The following is a 24,952-nucleotide window of genomic DNA, read 5'->3' on the forward strand; positions in this document are numbered from 1 at the left end:
CCATTACCCACTTCGGGTGACCGGCCCTGCGCCATCCTCGGTGGGCGTGGCCAACGTCCTGAGCCGCCCGCTTGAGCGACCGCCTGGGGGCGAGACGGGGCGGGGCGAGACGGGGCGGGGCGGGGCGAGACGGGGCGGGGCGGGGCGAGACGGGGCGGGGCGGGGCGGAGTCCCGGCCACCACCACTCCCGGTCAGGAAGTTTCCTCCTCCCTGACCTCGCTCTCCAGCAAAGTTCAGCCTGTTAACTATTTTCTGAACGTGAACAGCAGGTCTGGTCAGGAGGCAGAAGACCACCTGGTCTCTGGGAAGCCATCTGGCCAAGACCGTTAAGAAATCCTGACACATTTCCAAGGGAAGCTCTGATGAGAGGGGCCTCGAAGAAATGCGGAAGGAGGGTCAGACTCTTTTTTCTGATACAGAACCACCGAGAGAGCGGGTCCGTGCTGCCAGCTTCAGCTCCTGGGGTGGGTGGCGGGGGAATGACTGCATTTCCAAGGGCCGCCCTCGCAGTGCACTCCCTTGCTCCTGGCTACATCCTGCAGAGCTTCAGCGGGAAGTTCTCGGTGATGAGGTGGTCGGGGTGAAGCAGCACCACGATGTTCACCTCAAACTCTGGGGGAGAGAAAGGACAGACAGGCTCAACGCTCACCGACCCGGAGGCGCGAACGCCAGCCCCGCTCGGGCTCCGCCGAACTCTGGACAGAGAGGCAGCAGCCCCTGCCTTGCGGCTCTGCACGCGCACCCTCCCAAGCTTCCAGGAGAAATCGGTGTAGGTGGCTACCCGGGCGGGACTGCCTGAGTATGTTGGTCTTCTCACCCTGGGACACTCTGTTAAGGTCCCGCATTTTCAAATACTCTCGTCCTCTTGTCTCTACTGCACAGAATCTCCTAGAATCCCATACGCTCATCGGTGCGCTTTGGCTTTCTTTTTAACCTGTCCTACCATCCTGGGTGGACTAGCGGACCCCACGCTGGCCCGCAGCCCACCGGGAGCACCCCAGACCAGGCGAGAAACAGCACTCAGAAAAGAAGGCAAGCTGTCTCCCGGCCGTCCCTTTGCAGCCTGGTTTATTTGTCCATGACACCTGTTCAAACATTCCTCTGCTACCTTCAGCACACAGAGGACTCTTTCTCCCCACTCTCTAGGTGCTAAGGGTCAGCACATGATGACAGGAAAGGCGGTGTCTGAGGAGGGAGCCCCCGAAGAGAGACAAGCCCGCGTCCCTCCCCAGTGTGCAGGGAAGGGGCTGGTGGCTGGCTCCTCCAGGGTCCCCTGTGGCCGGAGTCCCCGCGTGTGGCTGTCGCCTTGGCCTGGCACTGGCCAGCACAGAAGTGTGTACCGCAGCAGCTGCCATGTTCCCTTCCTCTTTCTGATCACTGTCACAGGCCGCAACACCCAGCCCCATCCTGCCCTAGTCTTCCTGCGACCTTGCTGTCCTCCCTGGCGGGGACAGAGAGGAGGCCCGGCAGGCACAGAAGGCCCATGGCAGGACTGGTGCTGGCTTCCTCCCAGGGCGGAGGGCCACAGGCTCAGCTGCGGACAGCTGTAGGCCTGGCCATGCCCAGGCAGTCCCCCAAGGTGGGCACCGTCGGGGTGGAGGAGCACACCCAGATGTGTGCCTAACTCAGGACACGGGGCTTACCCTATTCCCCCTTGAGAACGGAGCCTGACCTCCCGGCCATGAGACGGTGACCCCAGGGAAACGAAAGGCTGCAGCGCTCAATGACCACAGGCCACCTCCTTCCCGCGGCGGCCCCTCAGCTGAAGGGGTGGCCACTGCACAAGCCCCCAAGCAAACAAAACATGAGCCACAAGGACAAAAGCACCACCAATGTCTTGGCTGATGGGCTGAGGGCATTATTTCTATGGAGGAATCATGGGCGCTACATTAAATGCTACATGGATGCTTTGTAAAGTCTGACAAATAAGGTACAGATAGTACAGGTGCCTAATGCAGTGTAGCAGAAAAGAATAATTTTTGGACCTTTCTTAAAGTTTACATAGCAAAACCAAGTTGAAAAATTGACAGATAAGCTCCTCCTCCTTAACTTAAAAATCAAAGGTGCAGCTGACCCTTGAACAACCAAGGTCAGGGAGGCTCCCACCCAGTCACACATCCACACGGAATTTACAGGCTGCCCCTTATTTGGCACTTCCACCACAACTGCGGTTCTCTATCTGCAGATTCAACCACAATACAAGGTGAAGGGAGAAAAAGCAGGACTGAAAAGTGCGTCTTAACGCGACTCAGATCTTGTGGTCCAAGTATGTGTCGTGTGAACACTGAAAACCATCGACTTCCCCTCAGCTGCCAGAGCCACAGCCCTTGGGAAGATGACTGTTCACTGGGCTGTCATAGGTCTTGTGTCCCCATCAAATACCAGCCCATCAGAGGGCCGATCCGACCTCCCCACGAGCTTGGCTGGCTGGTCCCTGTCCAAGTTAGTGTCCTTCAGAGAGCACGTCATCACATGAGCAGCCCACGCTGTCTCTCAGGGGATGAAGCAAGTTCAACCCTGGGCGCCACCCAGCTGCTCTGCACACAATTTTGTGCAGCAACCAAAGGACTGGGTGCTCCACGCTGCACCCGAGATCAGCAGACCAGCAGATCCATCCCCTCCCAGGGGCACCCCAAGGGCGCGCACGTACCCACTTTGAAGTTGGTGGTCTCCAGCGTTGGGCAGGTGAACAGCCGAGGGAAGACCATGTAGATGGGGATGGAGAGCCCCCGACACACGTCCCCGTCGGCGATCTGAATGTTCTGAATCTCTGTGGCATCACGGGCGTAGCCTTCTGCACAGCCTGGAGCAGGGAGAGGGCATCGTGGGGTCAGGACACAGCGCACGTCCATTCAGGCTGAGGCAGCAGCCAGTGACTCTGAGAGAAGGTGCATCAACAGGAGAGTCCCCTGCTGTCCCGCTGGCTCTGCAGGACCCTGGAGATGAGAGGCGAGCTCGTGGCTGTGGGCCAGTGGCAGCAGAGGGTCGGGGGGCCTTACCGCACGTCTCCACGCGCACCAGCTGCAGCTCGATGCTTTTGATGGCGGCCTCCGAGCTCTCTACCACCAGCTCTCCCGTCAGTGGCTGTGTGATCACACAGTTGGTCGAGTTGAGATGTCCTCTGATGAGAAATTTGGGGAGCAAGGCCCTCTGAAACGAGACAAAACCAGACACGTCAGGAATGGGAGGTGCCGGGGGAAAAGGCTTGAGCCACTCTGCTACAAAGAAGAACTGAACACAGTCTGGAAATTTACACAAAACTCACTGGGAGCCTGGCTGACAAAACTGACAAAAACGGACAGCAGCACTTACAACAGTCTGAGTAACAGACGGAATGATTCAACGACTTATCTACAGACCTAAGGCGCCTGACAAAGACCAGCTCTCTCGCCAAAGCAGCCTGCCTGCCTGCCTTAGGTCTGCACAACTCCGTCTGACCAAGCGCCATGACATAAGAATGTCCGAGGGACCTTCCCCGGTGGTCAGTGGGTAAGAATCCGCCTGTTAACACAGGGGACACGGCTTCGATCCCTCGTCCAGGAGGATTCCACATGTCATGGAGCAACTAAGCCAGGGTGCCAGGACTACTGGGCCCGCGCCCTAGAGCCTGCACTCGGCAACAAGAGAAACCGCTGCACGGAGGAGACTGCACACTGCAAGAGCGGCCCCTACTTGCTGTAGCTTGAGAAAGCCCTCGCAAAGCAGTGAAGACCCAGCACAGCCATAAATAAGTAACGTTTTAAAAAACGTTTGAGGAAGTTGACAAGAGTGTTTAAGGACAACCTGTCACCAAGGAAAAAAAAAAAAGATAATCAATTTAAAAATGTTCCCAATTACGCAATTTTGAAAAGCCAAGGAGAGATTAACTTTATTTCTGAAGAGAACAACCTTTCTTCCATGCTGGACTACACGCCTATGGACCTTTTCTCTTTGGACAGAGGAATATGGCCGTGGGTAAGTGATGGTGTGGTGGGAAGAACAGGTCTGAGGAGCTAGAGACACTGCCTAGCACGCCTTCCTACGGCGAGGTCCCAGTTACTGAAGTCAACTCAGAGTTTAGAACACACTGTCCAACAGAAACATGAGGTGAGCCACAAATGTGAAGAAGCGAATGTGTAATTTAAAATTTTCTCCTAGCCACTTTAAAAAAAGAGGAAACAGGCGAAATTCTTCAGTATATTGAAAATACTGTCTCTTCCACATATAATCAGGATATTACAATCATACATGATGCTTTAAATTCTTTTTTCCTACTGAGTCTTTGAAACCCAGTCAGTACCTGACAACTACAGAGCCTGCATGCTGCAACTATGAAGCCTGCACAGGCTGCGCGCCGCAAGAAGCCACTGCAGCGAGAAGTCTGGGCGCTGCAATGGTGGGGGGTGGGGGGACGCAACTAGAGAATGCCTGCACGGGGCAATGAAGTCCCAGCACAGCCAAGGGAACGAGAAGGATGGAAGGAAGGAAAGTCGCCCTGGTGCCGTGTGTACAGAGCACGTTACCTCTTTGACGTTCTGTAAGGTGTCAGGTGTGATCGTGAAGTCCACGGGGCTCGGAGTCCATTTCCCCTTCTGAGGCTAAAACAGGGGGAAGAACCGAAATCAGGAGAGTCCCACAGCTCCAACTTGTTTTTCCTCGTTTCCGGAAATGCAAGGCAGCACAGGAACGGGAGACCTTGGTGCTAAGAGGCAGGGTGCCTGGGTTCTAAAACACAGTTCTGCCAGGAAACAAGGCTGTGTCTGTCCAATGTCTTCATCCCTCTGACTCAAGTTTCCGCATCTGGAAAATGGGGGGCCCGGCTTCTTTGTCTCTAAGGTCCCTCGCAGGTCCAGAATTTAAAAGCAGGGCGGTATTGCTGGGAGACGTTTATTTGAAGCCGTCTCTGAGAATAAGATTGTACACTGAAGTGTCTCTGTGACGGGCCCGTGCAGTGCCGTTGTAGCCCTGGACCCACTGCGCAGGTGAGGTCAGTGAGGCACAGACGGCTCACCTGGTCACTCAAGTCCAGAGCAGAACAGACAGTCAAACCCAGGCACCCTGGTTCCACAGCTGGAGCTGTTAGCCACTCAGCTGTACAACTAACCTTCTACCAGGAAGAATCACACTGTAAGGCAACAGATGAATTATCAGCGTTACGGAAATTTGTTAACAATGACCACCTCCATCACATAGGCACAGAATCCATCAACGCAGCCAGGCTTCCTGGGGCCTGCCCAGTGCCTTTTACTCAGGTTGGGGCCCAAAGGCCACTGAGGCCCCGATGTCGGGGGAGCCGTGGAGGAGAAAGGCCCCTGACCAGCTTGCCCACTTTACTCACCAAAAGCTTACTCTTGGAAATAGTGTTCTTGAAGCTACTCTTTTTATTAATAGCTTCATGAACATATTCTTTCGTGAATATATTTTTCCTCACAGCACATAAAGGAATATTTAACTTGTCAACTGTGGGTGATGGCGTAGTTTGGCTTCTAGTGAAATTATTCACAGAGACCGTGATCCTCGGGGCTAACTGTGGGTGACCCCCAGGAGCAAGGAGGAAGCCCCAGGTGGCTCTGCCACCGCCACCAGCCTGTGTGGTCACTGGGCGCCCAGCCCTGGGCAGGGGGCTGAATTTGGGCTTATTCTTCACAAAGGTGGAGGCTCTTTTTATTTAAGACATGAAATGGCATGTGGTTTTTTTAAGGGAGTAATCTACATGAAGAAGAAAATTTTTTTAGCTTCCATTTGAAAACCCTTGATTGGACAGAAGGAAAACATCTGTTTCTAAATGAAGTGACTTCCAAAAATGAGAAATATTTTCATATTTTTTTAAAAAACCGTAGCACTGAAAGAAACATCTACTGAAAATTTAGAGAGGGAAACTACACACAATTGAAAATCCTAAAAAAGTCACAAAACTGATGCAAGGGCATCAGTGATTTCACCGATCTTATGCACAAGGGTTCCTACATCTGCCCTCGGTCACCACTAAGGCATCCGTGGACATTTCATGACAGGGTCAAGAGGCCCTGCCCCAAAGGCCCGGAGAACTGAGACCCAGGGACGCCAGGGCCGTGGGCACGAGTGCCAGCCCCGACATGTCCCCCGGGGGGAGGGGACCTAGCCCCCCCAGTTGGCACGTGAAAGGACCGCTTAAGGACACTCTGTCACTATAGAGTCCCGGCAGAAGGTGTCTGAAAAGGCTCTCCCTGGCCCCTCCCCAGTACCCCAGCGTGTTCCTGCCTCATGGGCCAAGAACGCAGGGCCCTGGCCTTCCTACCCCGCAGCCGGGCACGTTTCTGCCAGCTGTTAGCGGAAGCAGCTTCGAAGGACGAGATGATGCCTCCCTCCAGGACTGAGGGCGGGCTTGCGCACCTGGCCTGGGGCTCCTCAGGTGAGGCACAGACCCCTCAGGCGCAGCACCCCGTGGGCTAGGGGCATCACCTGGCGGGTCTGGCCCAGGGGATGGCATGCACGCTGCTACCCTGCTGCTGGCCAGGCCGGGAGAATCATGCTCCCCCGTCTCTGACCCAGGAGTCCCGAGGCCCTGTGCAGCAGCCACGGAGCACAAGCAGCTAACTCACTGCTGCTAAGCGGGTGCAGCCCCAGGCCCCGCGGGAGAGCCCTGCTACCGAGCCCAGGGCCCCCGAGGGCGGCTTACAGTGGAGTGGACGATGAACTCGCAGGTCTTGGTCAAGTCCTTGGCCAGCAGGGACCGCCGCATGTCACAGCGCAGGGTGTACTGCAGAGAAAGGCAGAGAAGGCATTCTTGAGAGGGTCTGCTCTCATCACAGAATCATACACAGACAAGGTTCCGTCCCATTAACGCGCCATACAAAATCAGTCTACAGACCCGGGGGAGTTAACGCTCAAAATGAAAAGTATTTCTGTAATAGACACCTCAGCCCGTGCCCAGGGCCATCCTATAACTGGACCCCTGGAACGGGTGCAGAGTCTCCCGGAGCCCCACCTGTCACACGGGGAAAGACCCGTGAGGCAGAGCTGGGCATCAGCCTCCCTGTGTGAGCCTGGACAGGGAACACGGCCTCTCTGAGCTTCAGCTTCCTGCTCTGGAAGATGGGGACACCGATGCGACTTTAGTGAGGACCTGGTGAGATGACAAGTCAGGGCTGGCACGTCACGGCTCTGGGTGAAACAGCAGCGACTTTGTAGAAAGGATGAGAAATCACGGCAGCAGAGCTGCAAACCCTGGGGCATTGAGACTCACAGCCAATGAGGCAGACACCCCGTACCTTCGGCAAGACAGGCCCTGTGCCCTGCGAGGGGGAGCCCGCCACAGAGCTGGGCACCAGGCTGGAAACTCGGCCTGACTCGAGCCTGTCCCTTCCCATCTTGTCCATGGCAGCGAGAGACTGCTAACAAAACTCTATGGCACATTACTGTCTTAAAAAAACAAACAAAAATCGCATACGTTTAATAAAGCAAGCTAGTGTTTTAGTCATCTGGGGAAAAATATTACAAATAATTTGTAGAACTGGAACCATATGTGTCGTGAGTCAAGAAGTTATGACTATTATGACTGACCTGTCCAGGTTAAAGAAGAACTATGTACTTAAGGTACTTACTATGTATTAAGGTTCTCCTGGGAGATGAAACATTAGAAAAGAAATAGAAAAGAACACCGTTGTCTACAAGGGCCTTTATATGTGTGTGTGTATAGTCACAATCACACACACACACACACACATGTTGCTCCTGTTAGTTGCTAAGTCGTGTCCCACTCTTTTGCCATCCCAAGGACTGTAGCCCACCAGGCTCCTCTGTCCGTGGATTTCCCAGGGGCAAAAACACACATACATTCTCTACCGAGATTTCGGTCTGGCCTCCCCAGCCGGACTAGCTCAGCAAGGACTGCACTACATATGCGTCTGTTCCGTTTGCATATGTGACACACACACGCGTGTATCTGTGTAATCGTCCTTCCTGTACAGCCCACACGCTATGGGCAGTATTTTGTTGGGGCCTGCCTGGTCTCCCTGATTCTTTTCCCAATGGGAACGACCCTTCCTCATTTTCAGCCTCAGGGGTTTGGGAGGACTGGCTTCCCCCAGCCCACCCTGGTTTGGAAGTGACCAGAGCCAGGACTGCTGCTAGACCAGGGGAAGAATCCTTTCTGCGGGAGTGGCCAAGCCAGGAGAATGTTCTCTGCCACCAAGAACGCCGAGCTGGGGGCTGACCGGTGTCCCTTCTCCCAGCCTAGACAGTCCCCTGGAATCGTGAGTTCCAGGATCCAATGTCCCTTTTTTGGCTAAGCCAGTTTGAGCTAGATTTCTATAATTTGTAAATGAAAGAGTGTGAATAATGGGTACCAACTGGGTCACTAAAGGTTTTTTTTAAGTGTGAAAGCAGTAATTGGTAATATAAGGCAGCTGGTGATGAGTGGGAGAGGGCAGAAAGATGGAGCAAACAGGAAAACACCAATGTGTTTTAGGAATTGCACGGAAACCTGGGTTCGATCCCTGAGTTAGGAAGATCCCTTGGAGAAGGGAATGGCTACCCACTCCAGTATTCTTGCATGGAGAATCCCATAGACAGAGGAGCCTGGCAGGGCTACAGTCCATGGGCTCATGAAGAGTCAGACATGACTGAACGATTTTCACTAAATTCTTTTATGGCACTTTCTTGATTAATTCTGACAATACAAAGGTAAGGACGGTTGACATAATATACAGATAGTCACCATGAATTCATTTATTTAATCATTCAGCGATTATTTACTCGGCATGTTCTGGGTGCTGGGAACTAGGCTGAGTAAGTACTTCACAAAGAGACCTCATCAATCTCCAGGAGGAGAGGTCATGAAGGCCATCTGGTTCACAGAGATGGAATCTGAGTTTACACCTGCCTGCGGCAGACACCCACACTCCAAATCTTTATGCAACACGGTAACTCAAGCCTGAGTCTGTCTGCTGCAAAGCCCTGGATCTTTTCACTCCGTCTGGATCTTTCCCAATTATTAATGAGTGATCTACATGGCAAGACCTACAGGAGGTTAAGGAGGGTCAGACATGAGCAGGGCTCCAGAGGAGGTGTAAGAGTTGATTTCTTCTTTGGCCATGCTGTGAGCCATGTGGGACCTTCATTCCCTGACCAGGGAGGAACCCAAGCCCCCTGTACTGGAAGTGTGCAGCCTTAACCACTGCACTGCCAGGCAAGCCCCAAGATGCGATCTCTTCTGACTGACAGTAAACACACCATGGACGGGAATGAGGAAAGAAGACACAGGCCAGCAGATTTAAAGCAGACTCCTAGAAGGGATATTTTCACCATGAACAAGGAGGACAGGCATCTCGATAATTTACTGCTGAATAAACCATTTCAGCAGAAGTGTGGGTACCACTGTACTTTGTGTTAACAGTATAAAACCCCACTAGTAGGGCCACAAGAGTAGAACAAAAATAAAACTACCCTGTGATTTAAACAACTTTCCAAGGAAAAAGTGGTTGTACAGAAGACGACTGGCAAGACTGACAGCTTCCTCTATGCTCCATCTACAAATGAGGATGAGAGATGGATCCAAATGTGGCTGAGGAGAATCAGAGCAAATATGATGGAGCCCTCCGCCTAAGAAGTGACGAGCAAGCCAGGCCCTGCGAGCAAGCCAGGCCCTGCGAGCTGGCAACCTACCACTGGCTGCATTTTAAATCCTTTATGTTGTCAGGCTTTTTACTATTTTTACATTACAGTGAAGTGAAGTCGCTCAGTCGTGTCCGACTCTTTGCGACCCCATGGACTGCAACCCACCAGGCTCCTCCGTCCATGGGATTCTCCAGGCAAGAATACCGAGTGGCTTGCCATTTCCTTCTCCAGGGGATCTTCCCGACCCAGGGATTGAACCCAGGTCTCCCACATTGCAGGCAGACGCTTTAACCTCTGAGCCACCAGGGAAGCCCCACATTACGGTACCACAACGCAAGTCAAACAATAAATGAAAAGTGTCTCTGCACCGGTATGATTTGAGAAAGACTGTTGTTAAGGCTCAACAAGAACACCTTCTCTCCCAAGTGACACACCCGGGAATCTTCACGGAAAGTGTGATGAGTCCTGGCACTGAGAAGGCCACGCCCTGTGGGGCCACGGTGGTCGCTGCCCCTCCGGGTGGCACCTGCCCACTGTCCAACCAAGAGGCTGGAAGAAGGCATGTCCAGAGACTGAATGAGTGCACGGATGAATGAGAATGAGATCAGGAAGTCGCAATCCTGGTGTCTCCCAAGATGCACGCTTCTCAAAAGAAGCAATGACGAATCTGAGTTAAGAACTGGGAATTAGATGACACTGGAGAATTTCTGTTCCTACTGAGAGATGTGAAAACGTTAACTGGCGTTATGTAGAAAGAACGTCCCTGTCTTCTGGTGATTTTAAGATGAAGTGTCAAGATTATGTAACTAACTTTGAAATGATTCAGAATACAGATGAAACAAAGGTGGCAAAATTCTAACAAATGTTGAATCTAGGTGATAAGCAAAAGAGTGACCAGCTCTTATAAATATGAGGTTGAGAGGACATCTCTATGGTTTCAGAAATTTATGAGATATTTGGGGAGGTGCAGAATTCCACGTTACAACATTCTGAGGTTGACCCTCAAAGTGGTAAAATCTAATGACCAAAATAAACCGAGGTCAGGGTGATTATTTACTAAAGAATTAACCACATGCTAACTCTCCTTCTGCATTTGAACTGGTTTCCAGCTCACACACAGCTGCACAGGACCCCAAGTTTTTGTATTTTCATCTGATGCCCTTCCAGGCACTATGTGGAAAACGGTGAGACTTCCATCTTTATGTTAAACAAGTGAATCTTTTAACAAGAACGCTAAACACATGAATCTTTTAACAAGAATGCTAAACACAGGAAAAGAAAGTGACAAGTAAGAAGTATGACCACAGAAAATTGGATGTTATTCTATTGTTTCTAATGAATGTATGCTTCTATTAGTAAACAGACAACATCAAAGAAGAGCTGTGTGGGTAAACCAGGTTGATGGTGATTCTGACAACAGAAAAAAAAATAATTTTGAAAATGTGATGTTTGAGAGATTTTCTGCAAGGAGACCCAACCAGTCCATCCTAAAGGAGATCAGTCCTGGGGGTTCACTAGAAGGCCTGATGAAGCTGAAACTCCAATACTTTGACCACCTGATGTGAAGAGCTGACTCACTGGAAAAGACCCTGATGCTGGGAGGGATGGGGGAAGGAGGAGAAGGGGACAACAGAGGATGAGATGGCTGGACGGCATCACTGACACAATGGTCATGGGTTTGGGTGGACTCCGGGAGTTGGTGATGGACAGGGAGGCCTGGTATGCTGTGGTTCATGGGGTTGCAAAGAGTCAGACATGACTGAGCGACTGAACTGAACTGAACTGAACTGAGAGATTTTCAGTCTTCCCCCTCCCCCCAAAAAAATGCAGTTTTCATTCACTTTCTTTCATGGTAAAAATATTCTGCATCTTGAAAGCAGGTAGAGGACTTGGGTCTCTACACCAGCGGTGTGTCTACGCAAGTGGCTCCTTTTGAGTCCAGGCACTTTACTGTCCCTTCTTATGAGCAGCCCGAAGCCCTCAGTGTATTTACTGCTGAAACAGGTGCACTGACAAGAAACGACTAGAAAAGTTTTTGTACAGAAAGATATTTACTGCAACAGATTACATCACACTACATGTGTTTCTTTTTGACCAATCTTTCAAACCATTCATAAAACCCACATGCAGACAAACCATGGGTTAAACTCTCACGAGTGTTCGGAGGATTTTTATTTTTAAAGCACTGCATTTTAAAGCAGGGGAATCATCTCTACCAGGACCAAATTTCAGCTAAAACTTAATAAATCAAAAAAATTTCCTAACTGCCAGCCCTCTTGCACACACGTGAGACAAAATGCTTTTGTCTCATCCGGCGAGGGACCGGCTGCAAGGCTGGTATCACAAACGTACCATTCTTTCCACTGAATAAAGGAAAGGCTCTTTTTCTCTCGCTCTGAGTCATGACTCCAAACTGCGCCTGAGACAACAATGGGGACTGTGACAGACATCCTGAACCGGCAGAGGTGGACAGGAAGTCATAAATCCACCTCCCCCCCACTCATTTACACGGGCTCTTCAATAAAGAATACAGGCCTATGTCAGAGCGGTAGCCTTTGGGTATGAAACAAAGAGATATTTATACGTTCGAAACAGACAAGTCGGTGCAGCACCAGAGAGGCGTGAGGGCCTATCTATTTCCAACAATAAAGCACCTCCGACAGCGTCGGCGTGGCCTGCACAGGGCCCCAGAGAAACGGTGGGACTCCTCAGGAGAAGCTACGCTGTGGGCTCTCCAGGGTCTCCATCAAGGACAACGGTCGTATGTACATACACACACTATGTTCTGCAGGGCAAGATGAGAAATCAGTACAGAACACAGGAGGGGCTTAGCAATGCCTACAGCGTTAAGTTCTTGGGCCCATTTATTTACAAACTTTCAATGACACAAAGAGCAAGCTGTTGTGCACAAGACAAGTCAGGGCACGCACCTGGATGCTGACGAACACGCCGTGGTACGTCTCGTACAGAACTTTGTTACTCTTCACGTGCAGTGGAAACTCGAAAGGAATTTCTGTTTTGCCGCCGGGAAATTTTCCTGGCTTCACCATTTCGATGGTACTGTTGATGACCTGGATGGGCTGCAAGGACACGCGCAAGTTGGTCCATCAGCCCGCGCTCCTTGTCACGTGACTGTGGCTAGTGAATCATCTCCTGGGAGATCCCGCCCCACCCCATCCCCCCTCCCCCCCCCCCGCCAGCTGCTACCATCCTGCTGCTCAGGGCAGCCTGGCAGTGCCCAAGTTGGGTTCATTTCTAGGACTGGACGCTGTGGTGTTGGGTATAAGTAGGAAATGCACCAATACATTTCTTGCTCTTATCCCCAAGTATCTCATTGACCGTCCCCTAACAACCCTTCTGACGTGTACCCCCACCTTCAGCGTGAAGCAGACTTGCAAGGAACCTGAGGAGGGGCAGACCCCCTCCTCCCCACCCCAACCCCCTGGCTCCCGGCCCCCGCTCCAGGCACCCGGGCAGTCTGGGCCCTGGGAGCCAGACTGTCCTCACACGTGCCTCAACGGCAGGCGGTACACCTTCCTCAGGGAAGGTACTCCGAGCCTCGGTTTACAACCACACAGAGAAAACCCACAACTCTGGAAGTGAGTCCCTCAAGTGCTGACGGAGGAAAAGAAAAGAAAGCCGTGGGGACGTGTGGACAGGCCCTGAAATCTGCATGCTCTTTGTGAACCCTTCTTTCCCCTTAACTCTTCCTCCTCAGAACTTAAAAGAGTTAAATCTGCCCTTCAGGAAAAGGAAACTCTACATACAGCAGAAAGTTTACATCCTAGAACACAGAACCAAAGCGACAGGAAAGAAGGGTTTCACCAGCGTTTTACCTGGACGCAGCTGGACTAAAATAAGAGTTATAGTAACAGTTTTGCTTTAGGAAGGTGAGAGGTGAGAAGGCCCAGGCACAACTTCCCAGAGGGCTCTGGGCTCTGTAGGGGCTGAAGGTATCCCCCTCAAGTCCCCCTAACCCTGTCTGATGAGAATAAACACAAGCAGACTTTTGATAACAGCATATATTCAGAATCAAAATATCTGCATGTGTTTTTTCAGTTTGATTACTGAGTCGTCAAAGCATGCCTGCCACCATTCCTGGCAAATAACAACAATGAAGCTAAGACAGCACGTGGACACCAACCCCCAACATTTGGAAAAGGAACTAAAGACGCGCAAGTCAGGCATTCTTACCTTAACGGAATTATAGAAGGCTTCGAACACTCCCACGCTCTTGGCACTGAGCTGCAGGTTCACGGTTCCTTCCACCGTCAGGGAGAGGCCCTGGTGCTGGACCGAGTCCTTCCCAGATATGACCACAACCCCGGAGAGCATTTCCTGGGGAGGGGAGACAGCCACCCGACACGTTAGCACGGTTCTTTCATCCACCTGGTTCACTAGCAAAGTTGGCCTCTGGAACCATCAACATGGTCCAAGATGAAGACGCTCAGTGGGCACTTGTCACAGAGATGCCCGGATGGCATGGTGGGGAAGGCCTGGCCCTGGGGAGGGTCCAAGGGGGTGCAATCTCATCCCCCCACCACCTGCTGGACACAGGTTCCCACTGGAGAATCCCAACACAGGTCCGGTTTCAAAAGGGCAAAGAGCAGGGCCTGGGGGGATGGCAGATTCAGAGCCGCCAGGCACAGGAGCGTGTATGACGACCCCCTCAGAAGGATGACACAGGGAAGACCCTCTTCTTTACCTTCTTTCTCAGTGACGCTAAGATGACGACACACTGGCAAAGGCATGAGCGGCTCAGCGGCATGTCCTCTGCCCAGCGAGCCTGCCGGCCACCCTTCAGCACCCTCCGTCCCCGCCCCCGCCCCACCATCCTGCTTCACAAGCTGGTGCACGGTCCAGCACGAGGACTCCGCACCAGACCACCATTCACTTCTCCGAAGACACTGAAGTCAGAGAACACAGACATTAACCTCACTCCTGCCTGTCACCGCGGCTGTGACAGTTTCCACCTGCGATGGGGGTTTGTGTGCAGCAGGGAGCAATGGGGTGCTGGAGAAGACTCTAGAGAGTCCCTTGGACTGCAAGGAGATCCAACCAGTCCATCCTAAAGGAGATCAGTCCTGGATATTCATCAGAAGGACTGAAGCTGAAGCTCCAATACTTTGGCCACCTGATGTGAAGAGTTAACTCATTGGAAAAGACCCCGATGCTGGGAAAGATTGAAGGCAGGAGAAGGGGACGACAGAGGATGAGATGATAGGATGGCATCACCAACTCGATGGACATGAGTTTGGGTAGACTCCGGGAGTTGGTGATGGACTCCCTGCCCATCAGCCTGGCGTGCTGCAGTCCATGGGGTCGCCAAGTCGGACACGACTGAGCGACCGAACTGAACTGAACCGAAGAGCATCCACAGCAAATACAAAACAACACCTTTCTGAAATGACCTTCAGATTCAGTGCGTGATAGCTGTCACATGGTGATATGATGGCAGAAAAGGAAAAAAAAAACGCAAAAATTAAAAATGATCCCACAGATCTAAGTATTATAAAAAATCTGTTCTACTGGCATTTAAATCTGTTTACCTTTTATTTCCTATAGTCATTGGGTGAAAAAACATTCACTGATTTTCACATTCTGTGCAATTAGGGGAGCGGGGGATATTCTATGTGTCTTGAAGTGAAGTGAGCTGAAAGTTGCTCAGTCATGTCTAACTCTTTGCAACCTCATGGGCTATACTGTCCATGGAATTCTCCAGGCCAGAATACTTGAATGAGTAGCTGTTCCCTTCTCCAGGGGATCTTCCCAACCCAGGGATTGAACCTAGGTGTCCCGCATTGCAGGCGGATTCTTTACCAGATGAGCCACAGGGAAGCCCTCTATGTCTCTTAAATATTCTAAGTATTTTGGTTTTGTTTATTGCTCCCCACCCTGAAGTCTAAATTAAAACAAACAGTATCAGCTCCATTTTAAGCAGAATTCAAGATGTAGAACACATTTTGTTCTTAACGTTAAGAAGCTCATAAGCAAATTTGCATGAAAACTTCTGAAATACTAATTTAACTTTTAAATTTTTAATTAAAATTAGTTCTATTAACTTTTGTACGATAGAATGAAATAAAAACCCAATTTTTCATCATTTAAATCCACTAGTATATTTTTTTAAATATACTTAAAAATATAGTGTCCCAGAATTGAAATTGGACAAAACAATTTCACAAACTTTATCAATTAAACAACACATTAGCACTTGGTTCCGCTTCTATTTAATTGTTACATTTTCAGCTAATCTCATGGGAACAGAATCTGAGCTGACTACTGAATGCCACAGTATAAGCACAATATCAATAGAACGGTTTCCTTCCTTAATCCCTATGGCAGAAGAAGGAAAAAGCGGTGAAGTACCTGGGAAATAAACAGACTAAAAATGTTATCACTCTCTTGTCATTCTTAATTTCAACTAAGAAATGACAGTGGAGAGAATATAAATTAAGAAAATGTGTGTGTGTCAGTTGCTTAGTCGTGTCCGACTCTTTGCGACCCCATAGACCGTAGCCCGCCAGATCCCTCCGTCCAAGGGATTCTCCAGGCCAGAATCCTGGGGTGGGTAGCCATGCCCTTCTCTAGGGGATCTTCCTGACCCAGGGACTCAACCCGGGTCTCCTGCACTGCAGGTGGATTCTTTACTGTCTGAGTCACCAGGGAAGCCCATGGTACAGTCACAAAAACTGAACAAATGAGCCTGCAAATGAGGCCAATAGGTCTTATAGGTCTTTCTTCAGGGGAAAAAATAGCAAAGCAAATAACTAATCAAGAAATAACAAATATCAAAGACACAGTAGTAATTAAAATAATAATAAAAGAACACATTGTTCAACTGCATATAAGTAAATTTGAAAAGTCAATAAAGTGATTTATTTTTCTAGGAAAATATAATTTATCCAAACTAACTCCAAAGGAGATGGGAAAGCTAAGCAAACAAGTTAGAAAAATTAGAAAAAGTGACACACGGGTCCCCCACACCCACAAAGCACCAGGCCTAGAGAGCTTCACAGATCATTCCCAAATGTTTAAGTACAGAAAAAAACAATATTAAACTACTCCAAAACACAGAAGAAGAGTTTCTGTTTAAAAAAGTTAAGCAAATACAACAACACTAAAGTAAGACAAAATCCATACACACCTGACCTGCCTCCTGAGAAATCTGTATGCAGGTTAAGAAGCAACAGTTTGAACTGGACATGGAACAACAGACTGGTTCCAAATTGGGAAAGGAGTACGTCAAAGCTGTATATTGTCACTCTGCTTATTTAACTTCTATGCAGAGTACATCATGAGAAACGCTGGGCTGGAAGAAGCACAAATGGAATCAAGATTGCCGGGAGAAATATCAATAACCTGAGATATGCAGATGACACCACCCTTATGGCAGAAAGCAAAGAAGGACTAAAAGAGCCTCTTGATGAAAGTGAAAGAGAAGAGTGAGAAAGTTGGCGTAAAGCTCAACAATCAGAAAACGAAGATCATGGCATTCGGTCCCGTCATTTCATGGCAAATGGATGGGGAAACAATGGAAACAGTGACAGACTTTATTTTTTTGGGCTCCAAAGTCACTGCAGATGGTGACTCCAGCCATGAAATTAAAAGACGCTTCCTCCTTGGAAGAAAAGTTATGACCAACCTAGGCAGCATATTAAAAAGCAGAGACATTACTTTTCCAACAAAGGTCTGTCTAGTCAAAGCTATCGTTTCTCCAGTAGTCATGTATGGATGTAAGAGTTGGACTATAAAGAAAGCTGAGTGCTGAAGACTTGATCCTTTTGAACTGTGGTGTTGGAGAAGACTCTTGAGAGTCCCTTGGAGTGCAAGGAGATCCAACTAGTTCTGATTTCCTAACGAAATCAGTCCTGAATATTCATTGGAAGGACTGATGCTGAAGCTGAAACTCTAATACTTTGGCCACCTGATGCGAAGAACTGACTCAATGGAAAAAACCCTGATGCTGAGTAAGATTGAAGGCAGGAGAAGGGGACGACCGAGGATGAGATGGTTGGATGGCATCACCGACTCAATGGACATGAGTTTGAGTACACTCCGGGAGTTGGTGATGGACAGGGAGGCCTGGAGTGGTGCAGTCCACGGGGTCGCAAAGAAACGGACACGAATGAGCGACTGAATTGAACTGATCAACATGAAGAGAATTTTAGGAAGGAAGATAGTGGGGTAGAAAATTAATATACAAAAATCAAGAAGGCAACACGTACACAACAATCAATGAGAAAACATGTTGGAAAAAAATATTTTTTTTCAAAGAAAAAAAAAAAAGGCTTTCCTGGTGGCTCAGTGGTAAAGAATCTGCCTGCCAATCAGTTCAGTTCAGGTCAGTCAATCGTGTCTGACTCTTGGCGACCCCATGAACTGCAGCACGCCAGGCTTCCCTGTCCATCACCAACTCCCGGAATTTACCCAAACCCATGTCCATTGAGTCGGTGATGCCATCCAACCATCTCATCCTCTGTCGTCCCCTTTTCCCCCTGCCCTCAATCTTTCCCAGCATCAGGGTCTTCTCCAATGAGTCAGTTCTTTGCATCAAATGGCCAAAGTATTGGAGTTTCAGCTTCACCATCAGTCCTTCCAATGAACACCTAGGATTGATCTCGTTTAGGATAGACTAGTTGGATCTCCTTGCAGTTCAAGGGACTCTCAAGAGTCTCCTCCAGTACCACAGTTCATGGGTTCAATTCCTGGTCCAGGAAGATCCCATATGAGGCAGAGCAGCCAAACCTGGGTGCCACAACTATAAAACCTGTGCTCTAGAGCCTGGGAGCTGCAACTACTGTGTCCTCGAGCCACAATTACTCAAGCCCACTGGCCTAGAGCCTATACTCTGGAACAGGGGACATCACCCCAATGACAAGCCCTCACACTGCAACTATAGAGTAGCCCCTGCTCACTGCAACTAAAGAGAAGCTGGAAGCAACAAAGACCCAGTGTGGCCAAAATAAATACAGAAATAAAATTATTTTTTTAAAGGCAACAAAAGTTAAAATACATAAATCAATTTAACAGGAAATGAATAAAACCCTGCTAAGATGAAAACTTCAAACATAGTTGAAGAGCACAAAAGAAATACATGGAAAGCCATACACTGTTTTTGAAGTTTTATGACTCTTAATGTGTCTACTTTGAATCTATAAAGGTAACATAATTCAAAGGAAACAAAATCAGAATTTTTTTTTCCTTTTTTTAGAAGGGCATGGTATGGAAGGGTAAGATAGATTAGAAAGCTGATTTTTAAATCATCTGGAATAATAAACAGGTTCTAAAATGAGGAGGAAAGAGGGAGACTAGCCCTATGAGATACTGTAACACCAAAATAACTTACAAAGTGTGGGGCAGGGTGTATGTGGGCTGAAAGATCAATGGGACAAGAGGGAAACCCCAGAAATAGACCCAGATTAAAGAGGAATTTAATAGATGATAAAGGAAGCACTTTAAATCCAGAGGGATTTATTCACTAAATAATACTGGAAAACTAGCCAGAGATCTGGGGTAAAAAGGGGCCAGAAAGCTGGCAAAAAAAAAAAAAGTTAAGCTGAACTCATACTGAAGACCTCTGTATGCAAGAAGTTCTAAATACAAATGCCTGAATAACCAAAACTTTAGAAGAAACCAGAGAACGACTTTTATCACATCAAAGTGGGACACGCCTTTCTAAGAATGATTCAAAACTCTGAATAACAAATATGACTGCCAAACCAAAAATAGTTTATTACACAGAAGTGATTACAAGCAATATTGCTTATACAAGCTAGGGAAATAATGCAACTTAATAGGCAAAAATCTAATTTCTCTAATATTTCAAGAAATAAAAAAACAAACCACCTTCGGCTTTCCTGGTGGCTCAGTGGCAAAGAAAGAAACCGCCAGCCAATGCAGGAGACACGGGTTCGATCCCTGGGCTGGGAAGATCCCACACATTGCAAAAGAACGAAGCCCAAACACCACAACTATTGAGCACGCGCTCTGGAGCCCAGGAGCTGATAGGACTGAGTTCACACGCTGCAACCACTAAACCCGGAGCGCCCTAGAGGCCACGCCCCACCGGAGAAGCCACTGCAATGAGAAGCCCAGGCACCGCAGCTAGAGGGCAGCCCGAGCGGCAAGGCAGGCCCAGGACAGCCAAAACTAATACACATCATCATATAATACAAAATAAACTGCGCAACCTCCCAGAAAAGTGTCCCATTCTAAATATCATGAGTGCAGTTCATAAGAAACGCAAACTGCTCGTAAGCCCATGAAAAAATGCTCAATTGCAAAAGTAACATTTTGAGAAAAGATCATCAAAGCTATCCTAAGCACCATTTTCCCCCTATCAGATTAGCAAAGATAAAAAATGTGGCCATATTGTGGTGGGGAAGGGTACAACGGGGAGGGAGGAGCTGAGAACCCGCTAGACCAGCCACTAGGCAGTACCGGACACATTCTAGAAACACCGGGCGGCATCAATTCCACTTTCAGCTTTCTTCAGATACATTTGCACACTGAAACGACTGAATTACTCACTGCAACTTGTAATAAAAAGAATGTAAACAACCTAAATTCCAACAACAGGAGAACAGTGGGTTGTGGTTTTTTTTTTCCCTTTAATATCTTGGGAGATCATTCACATTAGTACATGTATGTTCTTGTTTTGAAGGTTACATATTGCACCACAGGTTCAATTCCTGGGTTGCGAAGATCTGGAGAAGGAAATGGCAACCCACTCCAGTATTCTCGCCTAGAGAATCCCATGGACAGGAGCCTGGTGGGCTACAGTCCGTGGGGTCACAAGGAGTCAGACATGACTGACTGACTAAACCACCACCACCACCACCACTTCCAAAAAGGCACTTTCTGCCTGCCAGACAACCTGTCTCTTTAAATTAAGAAATGGGTCATGGGTCATGGTTTTGGGGCTTCCCTGTGGCTAAGCTCCAAATCACTGCAGATAGTGACTGCAGCCATGAAATGAAGACACTTGCTCCTTGGAAGAAAAGCTGTGACCAACCTAGACAACATATTAAAAAGCAGAGACATTACTTTGCCAACAAAGGTCCAACTAGTCAAAGCTATGGTTTTTCCAGTAGTCATGTGTGGATGTGAGAGTTGGACTGTGAAGAAAGCTGAGCGCCGAAGAATTGATGCTTTTGAACTGTGGTGTTGGAGAAGACTCTTGAGAGTCCCTTGGACTGCAAGGAGATCCAACCAGTCCATTCTGAAGTAGATCAGTCCTGAATATTCACTGGAAGGACTTTCACTGGAAGGACTGATGCTGAAGCTGAAACTCCAATACTTTGGCCACCTGATGCAAAGAGCTGATTCATTGGAAAAGATCCTGATGCTGACAAAGACTGAAGGCGGGAGGAGAAGGGGATGACAGAGGATGAGATGCTTGGATGGCATCACCAACTTGATGGACATGAGTTTGAGCAAGTTCCTGGAGTTGGTGATAGACAGGGAAGCCTGGTGTGCTGTAGTCCATGGGGTTGCAAAGAGTCGGACACGACTGAGTGACTTAACTGCGGCTAAGCTGGTGTAGAATCCACCTGTAATGTGGGAGACCTGGGTTTGATCCCTGGGTTGGGAAGATCCCTTGGAGTAGCGAAATGCTACCTAATCCAGTATTCTGGCCTGGAGAATTCCATGAGTCCATGCAATCACAAGGAGTCGGACATGACTGAGAAACTTTCACTTTCGTATTGCACCACTGTGAAAAGGGGGTAGAAAAAGAACCTTTTTATGTATTTACTTGATATGCCTAAAATATCTTTGACAGAAATCACTACACATCAAGAGGCTTTAGTTGACCCATAGAAGAGGACCTTGATGGACAGTAGAGGGGACAGACATTCCTTTTGGAACTCATGGAAACAGGTTCGATCTCTGGTTAAGAAGACCCCAGATGCACCAGAGAAACTAAGCCTGAGTGCCACAGCTACCTGAATCCCGCACCCTAGAGCCGGCACTGGGCAACAACAGAAGCCACCGCAATGAGAAGCCTGTGCACCTCAGTGAAGCATGGTCCCCCTCGCTGCAGCTAGAGAAAGCCCGCGCACAGCAACACACCCAGCATAGGCAAAAATAAATAAGGCAAAGCCCGTTCTCAGTTCAGTTGCTCAGTCGTGTCCAACTCTTTGTGACCCCATGGACCGCAGCACGCCAGGCCTCCCTGTCCATCACCAACTCCTGGAGTGTACTCTAACTCATGTCCATTGAGTCGGTGATGCCATCCAACCATCTCATCCTCTGTCATCCCCTTCTCCTCCTACCCTCAATCTTTCCTAGCATCAGGGTCTTTACAAATGAGTCAGTTCTTCACATCAGGTGGCCCAAGTATTGCAGTTTCAGCTTCAACATCAGTCCTTCCAATGAACACCCAGGACTGATCTCCTTCAGAATGGACTGGCTGGATCTCCCTGCAGTCCAAGGGACTCTCAAGAGTCTTCTCCAACACCACAGTTTAAAAGCATCAATTCTTCGGTGCTCAGCTTTCTTCACAGTCCAACTCTCACATCCATACATAACTACTGGAAAAACCACAGCCTTGACTAGATGGACCTTTGTTGATAAAGAAATGTCTCTGCTTTTTTCAGGGGTCTTATATTTTAGTATTACATTCTGATGCTGTTGTAGTAAGGATGCTGTTGTAAGCAGGCTTCTTCTTAGTTCAGTTCAGTCGCTCAGTAGGGTGTAAATACAGGTCTCAATACTTAGGAAAATAGGATGGCAAAAATCACAGCTATTGTCTGATGAAGCCATCTCTGAAATTTCTAGTTGTGAAATTTTCTTGAAAATCTGGAAAAGAAACCTGAGTTCCTGAATAAAAGTTTAGAAGAATGGGGCAAAATGAGATTGCCAATGCCAGTTAAAAAAAGGAAAAATCAGTTAAGTAAATATGAGGTCCTAAGCACAGGAATATTAAAATCGAATCAATGGTGTGCACTGTGGTTTCAGGGGTCACATACCACATACTCGCAAAATTATGAGTTAATAGAGATGACTGGCTTTCAGATGTCAATAACATAAAAACTCAGAGAAACTTTACATTGTTGACAGTTCGTTTGAAACTACTCACCTAAATGAATCTAAAGACTCCAGATTATACAACCCAAGAGGTTCAGGAGAACTCTGACTGCAGAGGCGTCTCAGAGATGGCCTGATTACAGGGCAAAGTAATGACTGTGGAATACAGGCAGCTGGCCAAAGGAAAGACTCTGAGTAGCCAGCGCTCACTTAGGGAATGAACAGGAGCCACCAAACTGAACCGCAGTCGGAGGGAAACGCATGCATGAGTGAGGATAGTGCTGTCATCCAAACCCACGCGGCAGGCAGGCTCCAGGGCCAGCGGCGGAGGGGTGCGCCCACGGCCCAAGGGCTGTTGAGGGCAGGGGGGTGCCCGGTACCCAGGAGAGGAGGGGTCGCCCCCGCCCCTGACAGCTGGGAGGATAGCTGCTGTGACCCTCCCGGTTCCTCAGCGGAGAGCCCTTTCTGAGCTCAGAAATCCCTTCTGAGCATCAGTCAGAGGAGATAAATCAGGTACAAGGTCCCGACAAGAGTTAAAGGCTACCGACAACCTCCTATTGCCCTTCCCTGGGTACATTTAAACACCTGGGAGAAGAGTGAAGTGGACTCTCCTGGCCCAAGAACCTCAAGCAAGCAGGATTCAAGAGGGAAACTGGCAGGTGATTAACTGCGAATGGTCAGTCCACAGTTAACCTTGGTAATCACGGATCGTGGGCTGAAAATCTTATGGCGTAGGGGGCTACCTTATTATTTTTTTTTTTACTTTAATCCTCCAGTAAATAAAAGCAAAACATTTTAAGCCTGGCTGCACTGTACTGCATTAAAAAAGTTAATAGGGCCTACAGGTTTTGGCACGAAACAAAATAAAATGGGTTGATATGAAGAAACTTCAACCTCGTTGGCCTTGGCTGGTCATTACATCGTACAACTAGCACGTTTCAAACTGTGAACCAGTGGGCCCCTGCTGTGTGCCGATGCTTCAGCAGCCACTTTGGGAACTGAGGAAGCATCAGGGAGGGCAGGGTGGGAGGGTCACTTCAAATGCAAAAGCTCTGCTATTATCTGCTTATAAAAGGAACTATTTTAACGGATATTAGATTTATTAACCCCACTCCAGTGTTCTTGCCTGGAGAATCCCAGGGACGGAGGAGCCTGGTTGGCTGCCATCTATGGGGTCGCAGATTTGGATGCGACTGAAGCAGCAGCAGCAGATTTATTAAAACTGATGTATTAGAAAGCTAATTTGATAAGATTTCATTTAATAAAAGTCTCATTGCTTAGAACTGGAAGGAGGGGGGTGGACTCTTTATCCTAAACAATGCTCATTTTCTTGAGCTGTTTATGAGGAAACATTCACTGTAGTTTGTGGGATGAAGGGTAAAATATAATTTCCATCACTTTGAGAAAAGCACCATTTCTCTGAGCCTGAATTTTCTCCAGCATATGAATGAAGAGTAGACTGTCTGTTCCATATAGACAATAAAAAAAAAGACATTATTTTTTTTAAAATTTTTATTGAAATATAGTGATTTACAATGTTGTATTAGTTTCAGGTATAAGGTGATTCAGCTATACATATATATTCTTTTCTTACATTCTCTCCCATTATAGGTTATCACAAGTTAACTGAGTATAGTTACCTGCACTATAGAGTAGGCCTTTGGTAGTTATTAATATCTACTTTATATATATTATATTTTCATCCCAAACTCCTAATTTATCCCTCTGCACAAACTTTAACAGCCATAAGTTTGTTTTCTGAGTCTGCTTTGTAAATAAGTTTATTTGCATCATTTTTCCAGATTCCACACGTAAGTGGTATCACGTGATATTTGTCTCTGACTTCACTCAGATGATAGTTTTTAGGTCCATCCATGTTACTCTTATTTTTGGGGGGCTCCAAAATCACTGCAGAGGGTGACTGCAGCCATGAAATTAAAAGATGCTTACTCCTTGGAAGAAAAGTTATGACCAACCTAGATAGCATATTCAAAAGCAGCGAGACATTACTTTGCCAACAAAGGTCGGTCTAGTCAAGGCTATGGTTTTTCCAGTGGTCATGTATGGATGTGAGAGCTGGACTATAAAGAAAGCTGAGCACCAAAGAATTGATGCTTTGGAACTGTGGTGCTGGAGAAGACTCTTGAGAGTCCCTTGGACTACAAGGAGATCAAACCTGTCAATCCTCAAGGAAATCAGTCCTGAATATTTTTTGGAAGGACTGATGCTGAAGCTGAAACTCCAATACTATGGCCCCCTGATTCGAAGAACCGACTCACTGGAAAAGACCCTGATGCTGGGAAAGATTAAAGGTGGGAGAAGGGGAAGACAGAGAATGAGACA

The 24,952-nt window shown here is 48.3% G+C and overlaps 1 protein-coding gene across 1 annotated transcript in view; it reads right to left on the bottom strand.

The window, feature by feature from the left end:
* Positions 1-280: 280 nt before the first annotated feature.
* The window catches only part of VPS26C (VPS26 endosomal protein sorting factor C), a 31,928-nt gene continuing 7,256 nt past the window's right edge, over positions 281-24,952 (bottom strand). The window contains exons 2-8 of the mRNA XM_068979650.1: positions 13,772-13,915; positions 12,508-12,657; positions 6,639-6,719; positions 4,504-4,578; positions 3,001-3,151; positions 2,652-2,804; positions 281-613 (exon numbers count right to left, since the gene is read on the bottom strand). Of these exons, the coding sequence (XP_068835751.1) occupies positions 531-613; positions 2,652-2,804; positions 3,001-3,151; positions 4,504-4,578; positions 6,639-6,719; positions 12,508-12,657; positions 13,772-13,915 (837 nt within the window). The 3' untranslated portion in view covers positions 281-530. The remainder of the gene's footprint in view (positions 614-2,651; positions 2,805-3,000; positions 3,152-4,503; positions 4,579-6,638; positions 6,720-12,507; positions 12,658-13,771; positions 13,916-24,952) is intronic.

Source organism: Capricornis sumatraensis, chromosome 1 (assembly GCF_032405125.1).
Source record: "Capricornis sumatraensis isolate serow.1 chromosome 1, serow.2, whole genome shotgun sequence".
Taxonomy (NCBI): Eukaryota; Metazoa; Chordata; class Mammalia; order Artiodactyla; family Bovidae; genus Capricornis; species Capricornis sumatraensis.